Raw genomic sequence first — 15685 nt, 5'->3', positions numbered from 1 at the left:
TACATACTATTTGTGTGTGGTTTCATTAGATGGAAGGATTACAGGAAAAGTTTGTGTCATAATGATTCTTTAAAGTGAAACCACAGATCAAAGTTCATAGCTGCCAAATATACAACTCCCAAAACAAGCTCAAGTGCTCTATTAATCATGGTTGCTGAGGGATTTGATGACAAAGATTAAACTGCTGTAAAGGATACTGCTGTGCATCAAATTCTTGCAACTGTCATCAAATACTCTGCCAACCATTAATAGATCAGGAGAGTTGTCCAGCTTTTGCCATAGATGTTTCTGTTACTACATGTAGAAAGTCCTTGCAATGGTGACAGTTGACAAGCACTTATTAGCCAGAGGTTCAGAACTATTTTATACTGTGGATCATGACTTAGAGAGTACATTATGGATCTCAGCACCTCCCATTTGCAATGACACAGACCATCTCCTTTCCCCCTCATTATCACAAAATATCCCTGTGGCAGCTAGAGCAACTGCTGTCAGGAAACCTAATGTTACAAAGTACATAATGTATACTTCTCTATAAGAGAAGAACCATCAACTCATGACTGAGCAGCTTTGACCCACCTGGCAAGTGCTATGCAGTGGGTCTCCAATTGACCTTAGACTACACTTGCAGTATTGTTAACCCAGAACTAAAATGTAAATGCTGCTGTTGCTTTTTAGGGAAGGCTAAAGCAATGTAACGCAGAAGTGGGGATTATTTCCTGAGGTCCAAATATACCCAGTCTAAAATAGATATCAATTTTTTATCTAGCTCTCAATGAAAGAGAGGCCAATGACACAACATGCTACAAGTTACTAGAGGACCAAACCAAAACCACAGTTCTACATGCTCATCAGAGGCTGGGATGGTTCAGATGTGAGTTCAAATTTTACAGCCAAGTCCAGCAACATAAAAAACTTCTCTACATAATGGACTGATCAAAAATTCTTTATCTAAATAGCTTTCCTTTTAAGGCAGACCTGAAGAAAGGCGGTTTGTGCCCCAAATCTTGTCAAACCTGTCTCCAACTAACAATTGGTCCAATAGATGTCACTGAAAACCTTTTGCCTTGTACATTTCCTGGGCTATTGTGGCTACAATAATACTCCAACACTACTTCATTTTAAGGAAAGTCTGGGGGTACATCTGGAGGTGTTTTTCCACTTCAGACCCATCTTTACTAATAACATCTTAAAAATCAGAAGGATATATTAAATTTTAAAAATTGTGTACATTCAACATTTACCATACACATTTCAGTCTTTCATTTACCAAACAAAAACCATTTCATTTGAAAACCACATCATCAATGAAGGGCCCGTTTCACAGACCACTTCTCTTTCTCTCACCAAAACCCTACTGCTGAACATCTTAAAAGTTTTTTTCCCCTACAGAACATAAGTGGTCAACCAAAGAGTTATTTTATAGTATTTCTGATAATGTATAACTAAAACTATGTTTACTCTTCATTTATACTCAGACTTTCATTTATAGAGTCTTTATTTAACCATGTTTCCACATGCTCCTAACTGAAAAAAAAATCTTTTGGGGCTGAAACTTTCAACTTTACATTTCAGTGCACAGGCAACTTTTTCTTTTTCTCAGAAACGTTCAGGAAATCCATTGATTTTTGTCTGAGTTATATAGTAAAGTGAAAATAAATGGTCTCTTAGAATAACCCCCTCAACACTCATTTTCAGACTTCCCTGGTTTAAATCACCATAAAAATAACTGGATTGTATGGGCGAAAAATCAAGTTTAGCATGTAATTAGTCCTTTCTAGTTAGGGACCGATCTCTAACTAAAGCTTTGGATTAAGATTTTGAAACCACCTCCTCCTCATATTTAAAGGGCCAGATATTAGCACACAACTGTATACCTGAGCATATGGATGCACAAAAAGGTGTATGATTTAGGTTTAGCAAACATGGAACCTTAAAAAGCAAGTAGTGAAATCCCCATTAAAGTCCATTTCAAAACTTACATTGACTACAGAAGTTCTCTCTTCCAACACACATTAAGCTTATCTTGTGTTCATATTATAGCACCTATCTGAAACAATCTCTCTTTGAGAAAGATGGTGATTCTTAGATGTTGTTTTTATGCCTGTCAAGCAGTCTTTGCTTGTTTGTCATTTTGTGGGAGTGTGACATAGGACTGAAATGTGCATGTTACCATGATGCAAGAAAGCTGGAAATGCCATGGTCAGCCAAGTTTATCCTGCAGGGAATGATGATAGAGCGGTTGGTTATATGCATTCTCCTGGACTGGAAGATCTAAAAGCATTTCACAAATATCAGCTATGTGTACTTGCCACAACTGCTCTGTGGAAACCAAAGCACAAATAAATTAAGGCCAACTTTTTCAAGCTTTATAGCATATATAACCAAGTACCTTCAAACTTTAAATGCTTAATTCAACACAGATATCAGAATTTAGGCCTGTGTCTTCCTTGACAAAAGCTACAGAGTGGAATCAGTATCTAAAACAGGATTAGACTGCAAGTAAAATTTCCTTGTAGGTAATTTAGGAGTCTGCATCCCATCTTCCCAAATGTCTCTGTTTACATCTATTTGAAGTTTGATGGAACTTTAATTATGTAAGAGCTTTTAAAAAAAATTAACCTTTTGTTCTCTGAATCACTTTGCCATTCTTAGTAACTGAAGATTATGTTAGCCAGACAAGTAACTTGGTTCAGTTGCAGGAAGCTGGTTCAGGAGAAACTTATCCTCATGTCACTAGGAGCTGAAAAAATACTGAACACCACAGCTGGGAACTTGATCTGATGTCTTTCAGAGCATCAAGAGGCAAATGGGTGGGAGAGTCTGGAACTCTGAACTGTGAAAAGCCTTCAACTGCAGCAGTAAATTTGCATAGGTTTACTTTTGCAAGTCTATGGTCACAAGAAAAGGAGTAGAAACTTATATTCAGATGAAATTCTAAATACTTAACATGAAAGTAATCCAGATCAAGTGGACTCAGGCTTCATGTTGAATTTGCTTTGACGATGCTCCTTGTCTTAGTCCAAATGCTCTTGCAAGGACATAGGGCATTTCTAAAAGTTTTGACTTTTTGGTTGATAGATCCCATTTGTACCAGGGTTCATAAAAACAAGATTATTTTCATAGGTTCTATGTCAGAGATCTACTAAGTGGAACAGAAGATGACTACTTTGAACTATTTTTTCTTTCTTGGCTAATGGATTTTTTTTCCTCAAAGTAGGAGTTTAATAACAATGATTAAAAAAAAAGTATTTAAATGAGATGAATCCTGTTAAGTTTTTATTCCCTAATCAGTCATTGACAACATCAATTAACCCGTTGCTACCACATGATAAAAGAGCATGTCACTTCAGCTTGGCTTGACAACATGTTGAATTACTTGTGTTAACTGATTCATATGAATGAAAATGAAGCAGGATAGGTAGGCTGACTTGGTTCAGTGCAGATTAAATAAGACATATATGCTCTAACTTTTCAGTAAGTATGAAGAAAAGTATTATATCTGATCCTTAACACACAAATTCAGAGCCTCACTGACAAGTCAATATATTTTGTCAGGAGGAAGCCTAAAAATATTAGCAATTTAAGGCTTATGATAACTTATTTAACTGAAATTTATGTTTGGACTCCAAACTAAACCTGAAAAAAATCATGCCATGGAAGTCGGAGACAATATGCAGCACACAATGAAAAAAGTCTTTCAATATATAAGAGAGCTATATATTTATTGCAGTAAAATTATAAAACGATAAATCCTTAAAACCAGTTATTTTGTGGCTTATTTTTTTTTAAAGTTCCTATAAAGAGCAATTGGCTCCTCTACGTTTTTTTTAAAGTATAGTTGGGTTACAAAGCTTTAAGGCTAATCCTAATGATGAAAGACATTTCCACTGCTGAATTGCTCATAGCATAGATTTGCTGGAACTAACCTCAACATAATGAATTTAGAGCTACTCATTGCCCCCTTCCTTCAAACAAGGAGTTAAACTTCTAAAATATTAGGTCACGTCCCACAGATCTTAAGGAGACCATTTTCTTATAACCAGTGAAATACTTCCCCCTCTCTGTATAGCAGGATCTACCCTTACAGTATTCATTTGCAACACTGTATAGTATCGGTAGAAGACTATTGTTCCAATTTGCTATTATTTTAATTTTGTACCCCAAAGTGAGTGTAAGGCTAACACAGAGAAATAGAAAGTAGGGCTACCCTAGACAAAAGTATTTTTTCGGTAGGTTTATTTACCTCCATGCCACTGACTATCAACTCAGTTGTATGTTACTAACTTTGACAAAGCCTTTGCACTTGAGGTCTTACCTCATGCTGATTTATTTGTTAAAGTTGCAGACCAAAATAAAACCCCTTTAATTTTTCAAATGTTATAAAAAGTGTTTAGATACACACTTTAATATAATTTCTGTGGCATTTTTTATAAAATACAGATATATAATTATAGACAAAATGCATATATAGCATTTACTATAATGATAAAAAGCTAGTCTTTGAAATGACACACCAATCACTATTTACAATATTAACTCAACTTTACAAGAAAAAAAATGTTTCAGAAAAATACTGTGAGGTTATATGCTAAAAATAATAGGAAAAAAAAGTGATCAGTAAATTGTACCAATAAATTCGCCAAAAAATTACAATGTAAATATTATCCTCAAGCACATGTGCACCTGTACACACACACATAATCCTGCAGTCTTTAATACAGGACTTGTCCCTGTAGAAGGACTTGCAAGATTTAGTCTACCAGCCCCGTCCACTCAGCCAATATTCTTCGAGGTGACACACGTTATACTGAAAAATATCTTGCTTATCCCTTTAAAACATAAGAGTAAATATAGCATTACAACCATTTCAAGCTTTGTCTAATGGCGAGATTTCAAATGCTTGCCAGAAGTGTGGTATGAAACCATGTTGCAAACGGAAGTCAGTGAAGTTGACCATTTATGCAACCGAAGATGTAATCACTACTGCATTTTAAAGCATTTCACAATTTGTATTTCTTTTGTCATAAAACATTGATGACATGGGAAAGGCTAAATGCAAAATCAGAATCACCAAGTTCCACTGATATCTCCCAGTCCTATGGGAGAGAGAGTACTGGAACACTTCGCACTCTTGAATGTATCCGAACACCACCCTGCAAGGTGGGAAAGTGCTATTTGATTTCACAGACGAGGAACTAAGGCACAGAATGACTGAGTGAATTGCCCAAGATTATGCAGGAAGTCTGGTGAAGCAGGATAGTGAATCCATGTCTCCCAAAACCTATGGTAAAGTTTTAAGCTTCCCAAATTGGAGACTGGAGCTTTGTAGATAGGACTCCCTTTTTACAAATTATATAAAATACCTAGCCCAGCCCCAAATAATGGGGAGGAAGCTGTTTTTCTCCCTTTACTGCAATTCCAGTGAAGATGTAATATAGTTATAAAATGTGTTTCTTAAAAGTTAAACCAGCTAAAATACATTTGCCGGAAAACAGACTGTTGAAAAATGTAACAAGCTACTTTAATTGAAAGCTGAAAGTGAAGAACACTGAACTTAGAGTTTTATTCCTATTTATACTAAACTGCCCATGCACAACCCTTGCCATGAGGGGTGTCCTCAAATGACATTTGTGCCCACTTTAAGGTATCTCTGCATCATTCAGGTAATATGAAAGCCTCAGTGTTAGCAAATATAAAGCTCTCTTCTTTATGTATGAAAATCTTCTCCATGACTTGCAGGTTTAAAAAAAATCTGGTAGGTACATAGGCGAGAATACATCTCCAAATATGCAGCTAAGTAATCGCACAGGTGTAACCAAAGTGAGAATCTTGCCAATGATCTTGCTTTTGACATAGGTGCACTTCGCTGTCATCCAAGAGAACTTTGTCAAGAATGGTTTGGGGTCTGTGTACTTAAAGAAATCAGTTAAAACCAACTACAGGAAGTGAACAACTTAAATTCCATGGAGAAGAGCGTTTGAAAAACAAAGCAGGAGTGACCTAGTGACAGAAAGGACATAGAAAGAAAGAACAATCCCAGAGGGAGGGAAATAGGCAATAAGTGCCATGCTGTGGAATCCCAAGCAAAGCACCATAGAATTTGATTTGTAATCACCCTGTTCCCAATTCTCTGTAGTTACATGGGGCAGCTACTACCAAGTTCTGCTTCCAATAGCAGCTCTGAAACTGAGGGAAGAATTGGGCCACCTGTTTAATTTAGGCTCAAGAATCAGCATCCTTTTTCGGGCCTCTGAAGTGGAAAGAAATTTTTCTCTTAATAAGAAACAGGAGGGGTAAAACTGATAATGGAATTTATCATTCCATTAACTTAAACTGAATGCAAAACGTTTAAAAAAAAATAAGCCTGCATTTGGGGTTGTTTTATATATTACACAAAAAAAAAAAAATTAAAAAAAAATCGATATATAAGAATATTCTATTTTCTTACAAAAGTTTTAAAATAGAGAATTTCTATAGAAAATATTTTAAAGGAAAAAATAGATCAAACCTTTCCCTTGACAGAAATTAATCCCCCCAAAACTGACTCCATGCAGAGGAATGCTGGTATTTCTGTTACTGCTTGTAGTTTACTCTTAGCACCACAATTTGCATCTGCATTTGTTTTTAAATGAGGTTACATTATAAGGCAAAACTAGACTAACCTCAAAAGAATGTCAAACTTGTGACAGGCTAAAAAAAGTATAGCATGAAAAAGAAAGCTATTATTTCAAATTTATTTTGTACCTAATCCATAGCTAAATTTGTATTTTAGACTGGACTCCACATGCTTCACACAGCCAAGTCCAAATGCCTTTCATATCTCTTATAACAGAGAAGAAACATGCAATGTGTCTTTGGTGTACCAGCTCAGCACTGTACAAACATTTTAAGGAAATCTGCTGGTTTTATGGGAAATGTATGTGGCTTTGTTGTGTTGTTTAATTCTTTAAGTGTCATTTTGTTCCTTAAAGGGATAAGAAAGGGGGAGTGGGAAGAAGGAGAGGAAGCCTTGCTTAATTTGTTGCATATGTTCCAATGTGTTATACAACTAAGTGTATTATACTAGAGAAGCAAGTGGACTGTGCTGCAACAAACTCAAGTGTAACTCAAAATAAAGAACAAGTCTGGCCACAACCAAGTCAAAAGATTCAGTGAAACTTCCTCTCATATTATATATACATTTACAAGCTACACTGTGTCCTTTTATATTGCAAAAGAAATACATTGTAGACACCAAACATACTGTACTTTACTTAAAGACTTCATCAAACCATATGTGCAGACACTTGAGATGAGGAGAGTGTTAAACTTCCTAGGGTCCTAGAGTCAAAGAAATTCTGCTGCCCCCCGCTGCTAAGTAAGTGCACTCCTTCCACAGGGGGCAACATCTGCCGATCAGTCATGGTTCCACTTGGTGAAGACCCCAAGAAACTTCCTTGGGAAGAAACAATTTTCTCAGGACTGGCAGCCAGTTTGGGGGATGTGGAAAAGTTATATCCATACAAGGCACAGGGACTGTGGAGTCTAAATGTATTGTAAGAACTTTGGTGGGTTTGATTAGTGGTAAAGGCATTGCTGGATGGGGATGGCATGATGTACTGGAGCTGTGGAGACATCCCTGAAATCTGCATGGATAAGCCAGTTTGTGGGCAGCTGAATGCATCACCGTCATTGCTCGCCATCGACATGTTCACAGTTGTGCTACCTGACACACCAACGTAAGAGGGAGTCCGTGGGGGTGCAAAGGTCTCGCTGGTTTGGTTTGTGAGCCTGTTGTAGGTCTCAGCCAAAGAAGTGCTGTATCTGTTAAGGGTTAAGCCTGAGCGGGCACAAGCTGTATAATCAGCTGGAGCAAGGCTACAGAGCTGGCTAGTGTTGGGACTGATGTGGAAGGCAGGAGAAGAGCAAGGGGACCCTGGTAAGAGGTGAGGGTGGGTAGATGGTACTCCACTGCCAGATCCCTGGAGTAAGGTAGAGGAGCCCGTGTTTCCTGAAAGAGAATATTAAAACATAAATAGTGTACCGCAAAAGGAGAACTTCCTTGATGGTGCTTAAATCACTGACTTACATCCGACTTGCATCTTTCTTTATAAAGCTCTGACACAAGAAAGTTTGATAAGAAAGAGGATGGATGTAACACTGAAATGCTATACAATTGTGAAGAAATACCCCATCTAGTTAAGGCAACCAGCCTGACTGGCACTTTTATCTAAAGCTGATTCAAAAAGGCCCACTGAAGTACCCAGTCTATACAGACGCTGGGGAACTGGGTCAAACTAACACGCTTCCTCTTCCAGTAAAGTGCTATTTCCCCCCTGGTATGTCTGTCAGTGCTCTACATTTCTGGGAGGAACAGGACAGTAGCAAGACTTACTTCTTTATTTTATGTAGTTCTTTATATACATTCCTGTAAATGAAGTGTTGTTTCCATATCACAAGCATCATCAAAATACTACCAGCAGCTCACCCACTGCATCAGGTACAAGCTACAGTGCTCAGCCAATAGCTACAGCTGGGAAAGGATTAGAACACAGGACTCCACCCTTTCAGGTTGCTGAGCAGACACAAGGGCTATCATCTTAGCAGCTGCATGGCATGCACAGCGTCTCCAGGAGTGCTCCTTTTCCAGCAAAGAAAATAGCTTCCCTGCTTAAAACTTTCCCCCTCAAAAATCAGATCCCCCAAATTGGGGTGTAAGTTGTGTGATGGATACGAGAAAAATAAGACTGTACTCTCCAGCTTGTTATGATCAGGAAATTAGTGTTCTTTTTGAAGCATTTACTCATTGAAAGCAGGTGAGGAATAAGCCTAAAAATGGTTGTACCAAGTAGTGCATCCTCTCTCAAGATACCAAAAGCATCCCTGCTGCTAAGGGAGTTTCCTGTTCTCCCTTGCAGGTATCTGAGAAGCAAGCACCTAAAACTAAAAGCCAATGGTACATAGAGAGGGAGGAATCTTATATGCCTGCCCATTCAAGCATCATGTGTGACAATCAAACAGGCCAGAGGCAGCTTTTGCCAATACACTAACAATTTTTCAGGACAGGCATGAACCAGGTCAGTTTAACCAATAGGTCATTTAAGCCACTGAATAAGGCTCCCAGCTCAGTGTGTGGGGATAGGAAGGGGCATATGAGTTCACTGTTTGGTTACTCTACTTTTCCCAAAACAGTGACAGGCTCACTGATGCAAAGCCCAGGCTCTGATGCAAAGCATAACTTGGCTCTCATATCCTTTAATCTGGCCTTAACTATAACCAAATATATAATAAAAAGATACCAGATTTCCAGTTAATTATTTTCTGCCTCCTCATTCTGCTTGCAACCAGGAACTAAAAATCACTCAAAATCCCAACTAAAATTGTGTTTATTTATTTCTCTCTCACGTTCTGAAAGTGTCCCTCAATGTGGAGAAAAGGTGAGAATGCATTTCTAAAGCTGTGAACTCTGAATAAAGGATAAATCATCTGACTCTGCTCTGTAAAAGGAGCTACCCATTTAAGGAGACTGAGAAATAGGAGATCCAAGATTTTGCCCAGCTCCCATTACTCTCACCTGCAAACATCAATAGGAACTTCCACAGCCTCCAAAGCCCCAGAAAAGACAAGCATGAGTGGTCATGTCTTAGAAACAGGAAGTTCATTAATATGAGCTTCCTCATACAAACAACACTGCTGCTTACAGGCATATGGGTAGGCTGATCAGTCCCCTGGGTAGGTTAGCCTGAGAAGCAAACTGCCTTTGGAGTCTTAAATATTCAAGTGTCTATATCATATGGACTTTAAGTTGGGAGCTAACTTTTCATTTCATTCCTTCATGCATGTGAACTCATGTGCACACCACACAGACGTGCACATACACGTGTGCGCACTTCACCAGAATTCAACCAACCTGCTTGAAGTTTCATGTGTGATCTTATGCCAGCGTGGAATTATTCTGGGAAGGCTGAGGTACGTAAAACTGTGTGTTCTGGAGATACGAGGATTTTTAAATGAAACAAAGAAAAATGATCTCACCTCCTGAACATTTTCCTAGGCCTTTTGGTTCTTTGTAATTCAAAATGGCTTGGCACAGAAACTCCAAATTTTTTGTTTAGCAATGGCAAAAACTGGTAGCTATGACCAATTTTTTTTAAGGAAGAGGAAACTAGTTATTAAAAGTGGTTTCTACATGCATTATGCACTCTAAAGATTTAACTCCTCATGATCTTGATGACACTGCCACAAAGAGGTAATGGTGGGAAAACTACCATAAAGCAAGCAGATAGATATATATGTGTGTGTGTGTGTGGGGGGGGGGGGGGGGAGTGAGAAGAATGTGCATGGAAGATCTAGATTTGTTTTGGAAGGGGACAAGAGACACACACGCACACAAAGTTTGGGCACAAGAAATGACCCAGAGACGGCTTCCCCTATCCCAAAGTTCCATACTGTATCCCCTCCACCACCTCGTGCTCCTTATAATAGGAAAAATGGGACAGACAGAGTTATAAATGAGTGATGCAGCTTGGAGAAAAGAAAGAGGAAAAAGCCACATAGGAAGAAGCAGTCTCCACCTCTTTGCAAGTTCTAGGGAGCCAGCAACCTCCACAGAGACTCCTTGCTCAGAGATTTGTATGTTTTTAAAAGTCTAAGGACTTTCTTGGAGAGGATGCTAAAGTTAAGACTGCCAATATTTAAGACATCCCCACACGCTTTTTTTTTTTTTAATTAAAAATCACCCCCCCCCCAGGAAACAGTTTAGGAATGCACACTGAAAGTCACCTATAAAGTAATTCTGTTTTACATCTCCATCCCCAAAGTAGAAAAAGTGTGAGACTATTCATTAGGCCTCTGAGAAGTGGCTAGTATTCGCTCTGGATTCAGTGATTTGAATCACTGTCCCGAATTGATTCAGCCGAATCCAATTCAGAGCTTCAGCCACCACTGAATCAGCCAAATCTCCAAATCAGACAGGCCCCATCCCCTGCCTGCTCTCCCGGGGAGGGGGGGGGGGGGGGGGGTGCTTCCCCTGCACTGGGGGGGGGGTTTTGCCAAAAGCACCCCACCCCCCGTCCACTCTCCCAGCCCTTCCATTGGCTTCCCTGCCTGCCCCCAGCACACCAGCTCTTCCCCCCCACCCCCAAAAAAAGGCAGGGGGCGATCCCCCCAGAGATCCTGATGGCCACTGCAGCAGCCAGTGAGTGCAGGGCTGGGGGGGGTGGGGTTTGTTTGTTCGGTTGGTTTTTTTCATAAAGAAGTGGGGCTGGGCAGGGCAGTCATTAATGGGACTGGGGCTAGTGGCAGAGCCCCCTACACAGTGGGGAGCCCTGGGGATGCCCCCCATACACACACACACACACACACACACACCTGGCAGCAGCCAGTGAGTGGTTTTTTTTTTTTTTTTGTTTTGTTTTGTTTTTTTTTAAAGAGCCAGCAGGGACTGCCCAAATCTCTGAAGCTCTCTGAATTGATTCGGAAAGCTATGAATCAATTCGGACCTTTTTAATGGTCTTGTGATCAGATCTGGATTTGGAGATTCGGCTGCAGAATTGGGCTGAATCTCCTCTAAATCGAATCAGTACCTGAAGCTTCGCACAGCCCTACTATTCATATTCTGTCTTTAAATAACTTGTAGCTTGAGCCACAATCAAGTAAAAATATCAAAGGTCTGCTTAAGCCTATCAGGCTAGCCCAGTTCAAAACATGCTATTTTCTAGAGGCAATAGCACACAAGGGTGCTGTGTGGCTAGCATCACATTGACTGGCATGGACTCCCACACCCACAGGACCATATATTCTTTTACAGCTGGCTTGACCAAGGCCATCCTTTGTTACATGTCCAGAGCTGACCTTAATAGCATTAGTGTTGACAAAAGCTAAGAATTGATGTATCTGGATTACAGTACTCTTTCAGAAAAACTAAATGTATACTGAAGCTGCATTTAAATACAGCTTCAGTACCCTCCTCTGTACTTTATTATTACTAGAAGGCCCTCTTGCCTGTTTTTTAATTAATGCCCTTTTATGTCACTGAAGTTTGCTTTCTTCATTTTTTCTTGAGAAGGGGCCATATCCTAGGAAATTCTGCAAACATAGGGAACTTCAAATGCTGTGTTGTGATATGGCAAGATACATTACTACAAACCTATATGGGCTGGGCTGAGACTAGTATGTTGCAAAACGGGTCAGAGCAGATTCAAATTTAAATTTCAAAATCATTTTCACAGTCACTCTTATGCAAAATAAAAGCCACATACAACAGAAATTGACACAACATAGTTATCCATAAATTCCATATTCCTATCAAAACCCTGTTTACAGAAAACCTTCGCTAGAGTGTCTCTGCAAGCAGGGTATAACAGGACCACAAGAGGTAGTGCAGAAAAGGGTTAAATTAAAAGTAATGTGGGTGATCCTAGTCATTCACTTTGCCCTTCCACTTTACTTTTCAATGTAACCTTTATTTTGAATTTCCTGTCTAATATTTCAGGGGTAGGCATTTCTTGCCCTAGTTTGAGAAACACAGGGCGCATCTACACGTCCCTACAGTGCTTTTATTAATGCACTGTCATTTAGTACTTTGGCAAGTACTAAATGACAGCACAGTAACAGCTTGTACTGTGCTGTGCACACTGCGCACAGATATTTTTAGCTGCTACATAACCGTAGCAATGCGCTATGAGGGAGCACGTTGCTACGACAACATAGCTGTGGCATCACAGTTTGTGACCGCTGATGCTACTTCGTTGTAGTACGTTGTTACGGCAACATAGCTTCACGTGTAGATGTGCCCACGGTGTTCTTATTACAACTTCAGCTCCAGATTAGTGAAAGGTTTTTTGCTTAATGGTAGATCGTAGTCTAGATTGATAGATTTTGTATTTTTAATGGTGGAGGAAAAATATGTATTGGAAGTTGTTCAAACCACAATGCAAAACTATCAATAATAAATATATATTATATATGGATATGGTATAGATCATATATAGTGTACACAGTTTTATATAAAATGTGTGCACAGTTGTGCATATCTGATCTATATTCATATATCCATATACACATACAATTTCTTTTTTATGGCTGACAGTGACTTTATTGAATTATTCTGCACTGGACATTGTAAGCTTCAGTAACAGATCTTACTTGGTCCTATACATTACCAATGTGGTTAAACTAGCAGTGCTACTATACCTGGAAATAAAATATCATCTCTATTATATGTTCAGATTTTTTTTTCCTGTAAGGGTCACTTTTAGGTAAGGAACAGTACTAATTTTATCCTTGAGTTTTCCAGATCACCAAAATAACAAACAAGACTGTTACCTTGTTTTGGTATCCCAGGTATATCTTCAAATGTAAGTGTCCTCAGTGATGGTCTCCAGAATGCATATGACTCAACTAAAGCTTCCAGTCCCATTCTAATCAAAACAAGAAAACCAATGGTGAAGAATCATCTGTATTTTGCTTCTAACTATCTGATAAATTCTCTCAGACACACACATGCAGTCACAAAAAGCAACTTTTCAAGATGCCTATGCCTCTCCATCTCAGCCCCCATCCATGGACTAGCTATGATCAGGAATGAACTTGCTGGTGGTCTGGAGAGAGACCTGGAGTACAGGCTCTCCTCCTCATTTGCAGCTGCCAAGTCAGTTTTTTTAGAAGCTAGAATGGCATTAAGTACTTTTAAAATATGGCTCTTTCAAATAAACATCTTCTCTAAGTTTGACAGAGGGATGAACTGCCATGTCTGACTAGAAGGAAAGTGATCCACAGAACAAATTTCTAATAAGACTGGATTCACAAACACTATTTTTGGCTCCAAAAACTGTCCTTACACAAGGAGTGATGCATGGATGCACTGCTGAGTTGAATGTGCACAGGCAATATTAGATAAGTGTTTTTAGCAATTAACTTTCTTAGTTTTCTCTAAGCTTTTTGTTTCCTTAAAGCTTTTGTAATGAGAAAATAGAAATAAATGACCATCCAGCCATCTTACTAGATCTGCTAAGTAGGATAATTCCTCCCCTTTCTTAAATGATAAATGTTCCTTATTTTTTCTGCCATGAACTTATAAACAAGAGTATTAAGTCAGAGCATTGATATAATTTGCTACTTTTTGTTACAGCACCCATAAGGTCTGTTAAACATCAACATCAAGTGCATACCAAATATGAGTACTTGCCTTTGAGCAGCACAGTTAGTAAAATAGAAATATGCAACTGCTCTGATTTAAGGCTACCAACATTTTCTTCCTATATTACTTTTTTCACACTGCAATTCCAGCAGGATCACAGCAGATATGTTGCAGGAAACAGTTATAAAGTATTTATTAGCTGAACCTGGACTAAAAAATAGCCTTCATTTTCTGCAGTAATGGTGACTTTTCATTTCTAGTTAAAGTAGAGATAAAAGTCACCTCCTGGAGGAGTGCAGCAAAGGCGATAATTTATACAAGATGCCTTCCAACAATTTCCACATTTTATCACCACCCTAATTTATGCTATCAAATGGCTAAGTTTATTTAACAAAACAGTTATGTTTTTCCTGAAGTATTTAAAGAGAAGAAATTTTGGTCCTTTCCTGAATAAAAGTTTTTATAGGGTCAAACTTAAAGCCTAACTGAAGAATGAAGCTATTCTCAGCACATAAATTCTGTTTCACTTTGCAAGCGTACAGAGTGCTTTTACAGGGTGAAGCTACCGACCTCTATAAACCAGGACTATAAATGACCTGAAAGGAAATATTTTTAATTAAACAGAATTACTTTACCTAGCTAGAGAGAGGAAAATTATTACAATGCAATGTACAATTAATGCTGTGCTTATTTGGCCTAAAAGTTTAAAACAATGATAACACAGTATTTTAAGCTTTTGTTATGGATTAATACACCTTGGTAGTAGACATACTACATAAAGTGCTATAAATAATGGAGCCTTTCAAACTAGTCTGGAATGATTTAAAACATTGTGGGAAGATCTGGTGGACAAAGGATTAAAATTGAGCCATATCCCCAAAATGTATTTGATTAGTTCCTTGGTGCATAAGCAGCACAACACTGTTGCTCTCAGGAGAAGAGAGGCCACTGTACATTTTGCAATTGACAATGCTCTAGCACAGCAGTTCTCAGCTTTCTTAGACTCAAGTTGCCCTTTGTTATACTTGAGGCACCCCTCAAAGTGACAGCTCATAGTCCTCACTTATTTTGTGACATGAAAATACTTGAGCCACTCTTCTGTTCCAAAGGACTCTGAAAGACCACAACAGGGCAGAATGTTTTCAACACTGTGAATTCCTATTTGAAATCTCTGGGTTTATTTCATAGACAGAGACAGACATTTTCATAGATTTCATATACATTTCGGCTGGAAGGGACCCCGGAGGATCAGAGTCCAGCCCCCTGCCCCAGGGGCAGGAAGTCAGGAACCATGAATCATGGTTGCACACCTAAGATTGTGTGGCACTCTGCAGTACCCTTGAAAGGATCTCAAGGTATCCCAGGCTGCTGTGGCATCCTAGTTGAGAACTGCAGCTAAAACAGCTATCCCATTAACTTTTGAAATGAAGGAGCTTAGGCTTTTATTTAAGGCTAATACAAAATAAATATATACAGGGAACCTCTTTACTAGAATGATCCTCACATCTCGCTCTATTAAGTTATCACAGTCTCCTTGTTAAAAAAAATTATCTCAATGTCCCT

The 15685-nt window shown here is 38.8% G+C and overlaps 1 protein-coding gene across 1 annotated transcript in view; it reads right to left on the bottom strand.

Annotated features, from left to right (window-relative positions):
- Positions 1-3274: 3274 nt before the first annotated feature.
- TBX18 (T-box 18) overlaps positions 3275-15685 on the bottom strand; it is a gene marked incomplete at its 5' end in the record, with an annotated part of 30137 nt that continues 17726 nt past the window's right edge. Inside the window, 2 exons of the mRNA XM_006027109.3 lie at positions 3275-7993; positions 13309-13403. Of these exons, the coding sequence (XP_006027171.2) occupies positions 7269-7993; positions 13309-13403 (820 nt within the window). The remainder of the gene's footprint in view (positions 7994-13308; positions 13404-15685) is intronic.

This window comes from Alligator sinensis, unplaced genomic scaffold (genome assembly GCF_000455745.1).
Source record: "Alligator sinensis unplaced genomic scaffold, ASM45574v1 scaffold55_1, whole genome shotgun sequence".
NCBI lineage: Eukaryota > Metazoa > Chordata > Crocodylia > Alligatoridae > Alligator > Alligator sinensis.
The sequence above is the reverse complement of the archived record's forward strand: the minus strand, read 5'-3'. Positions and strand labels throughout refer to the sequence as shown.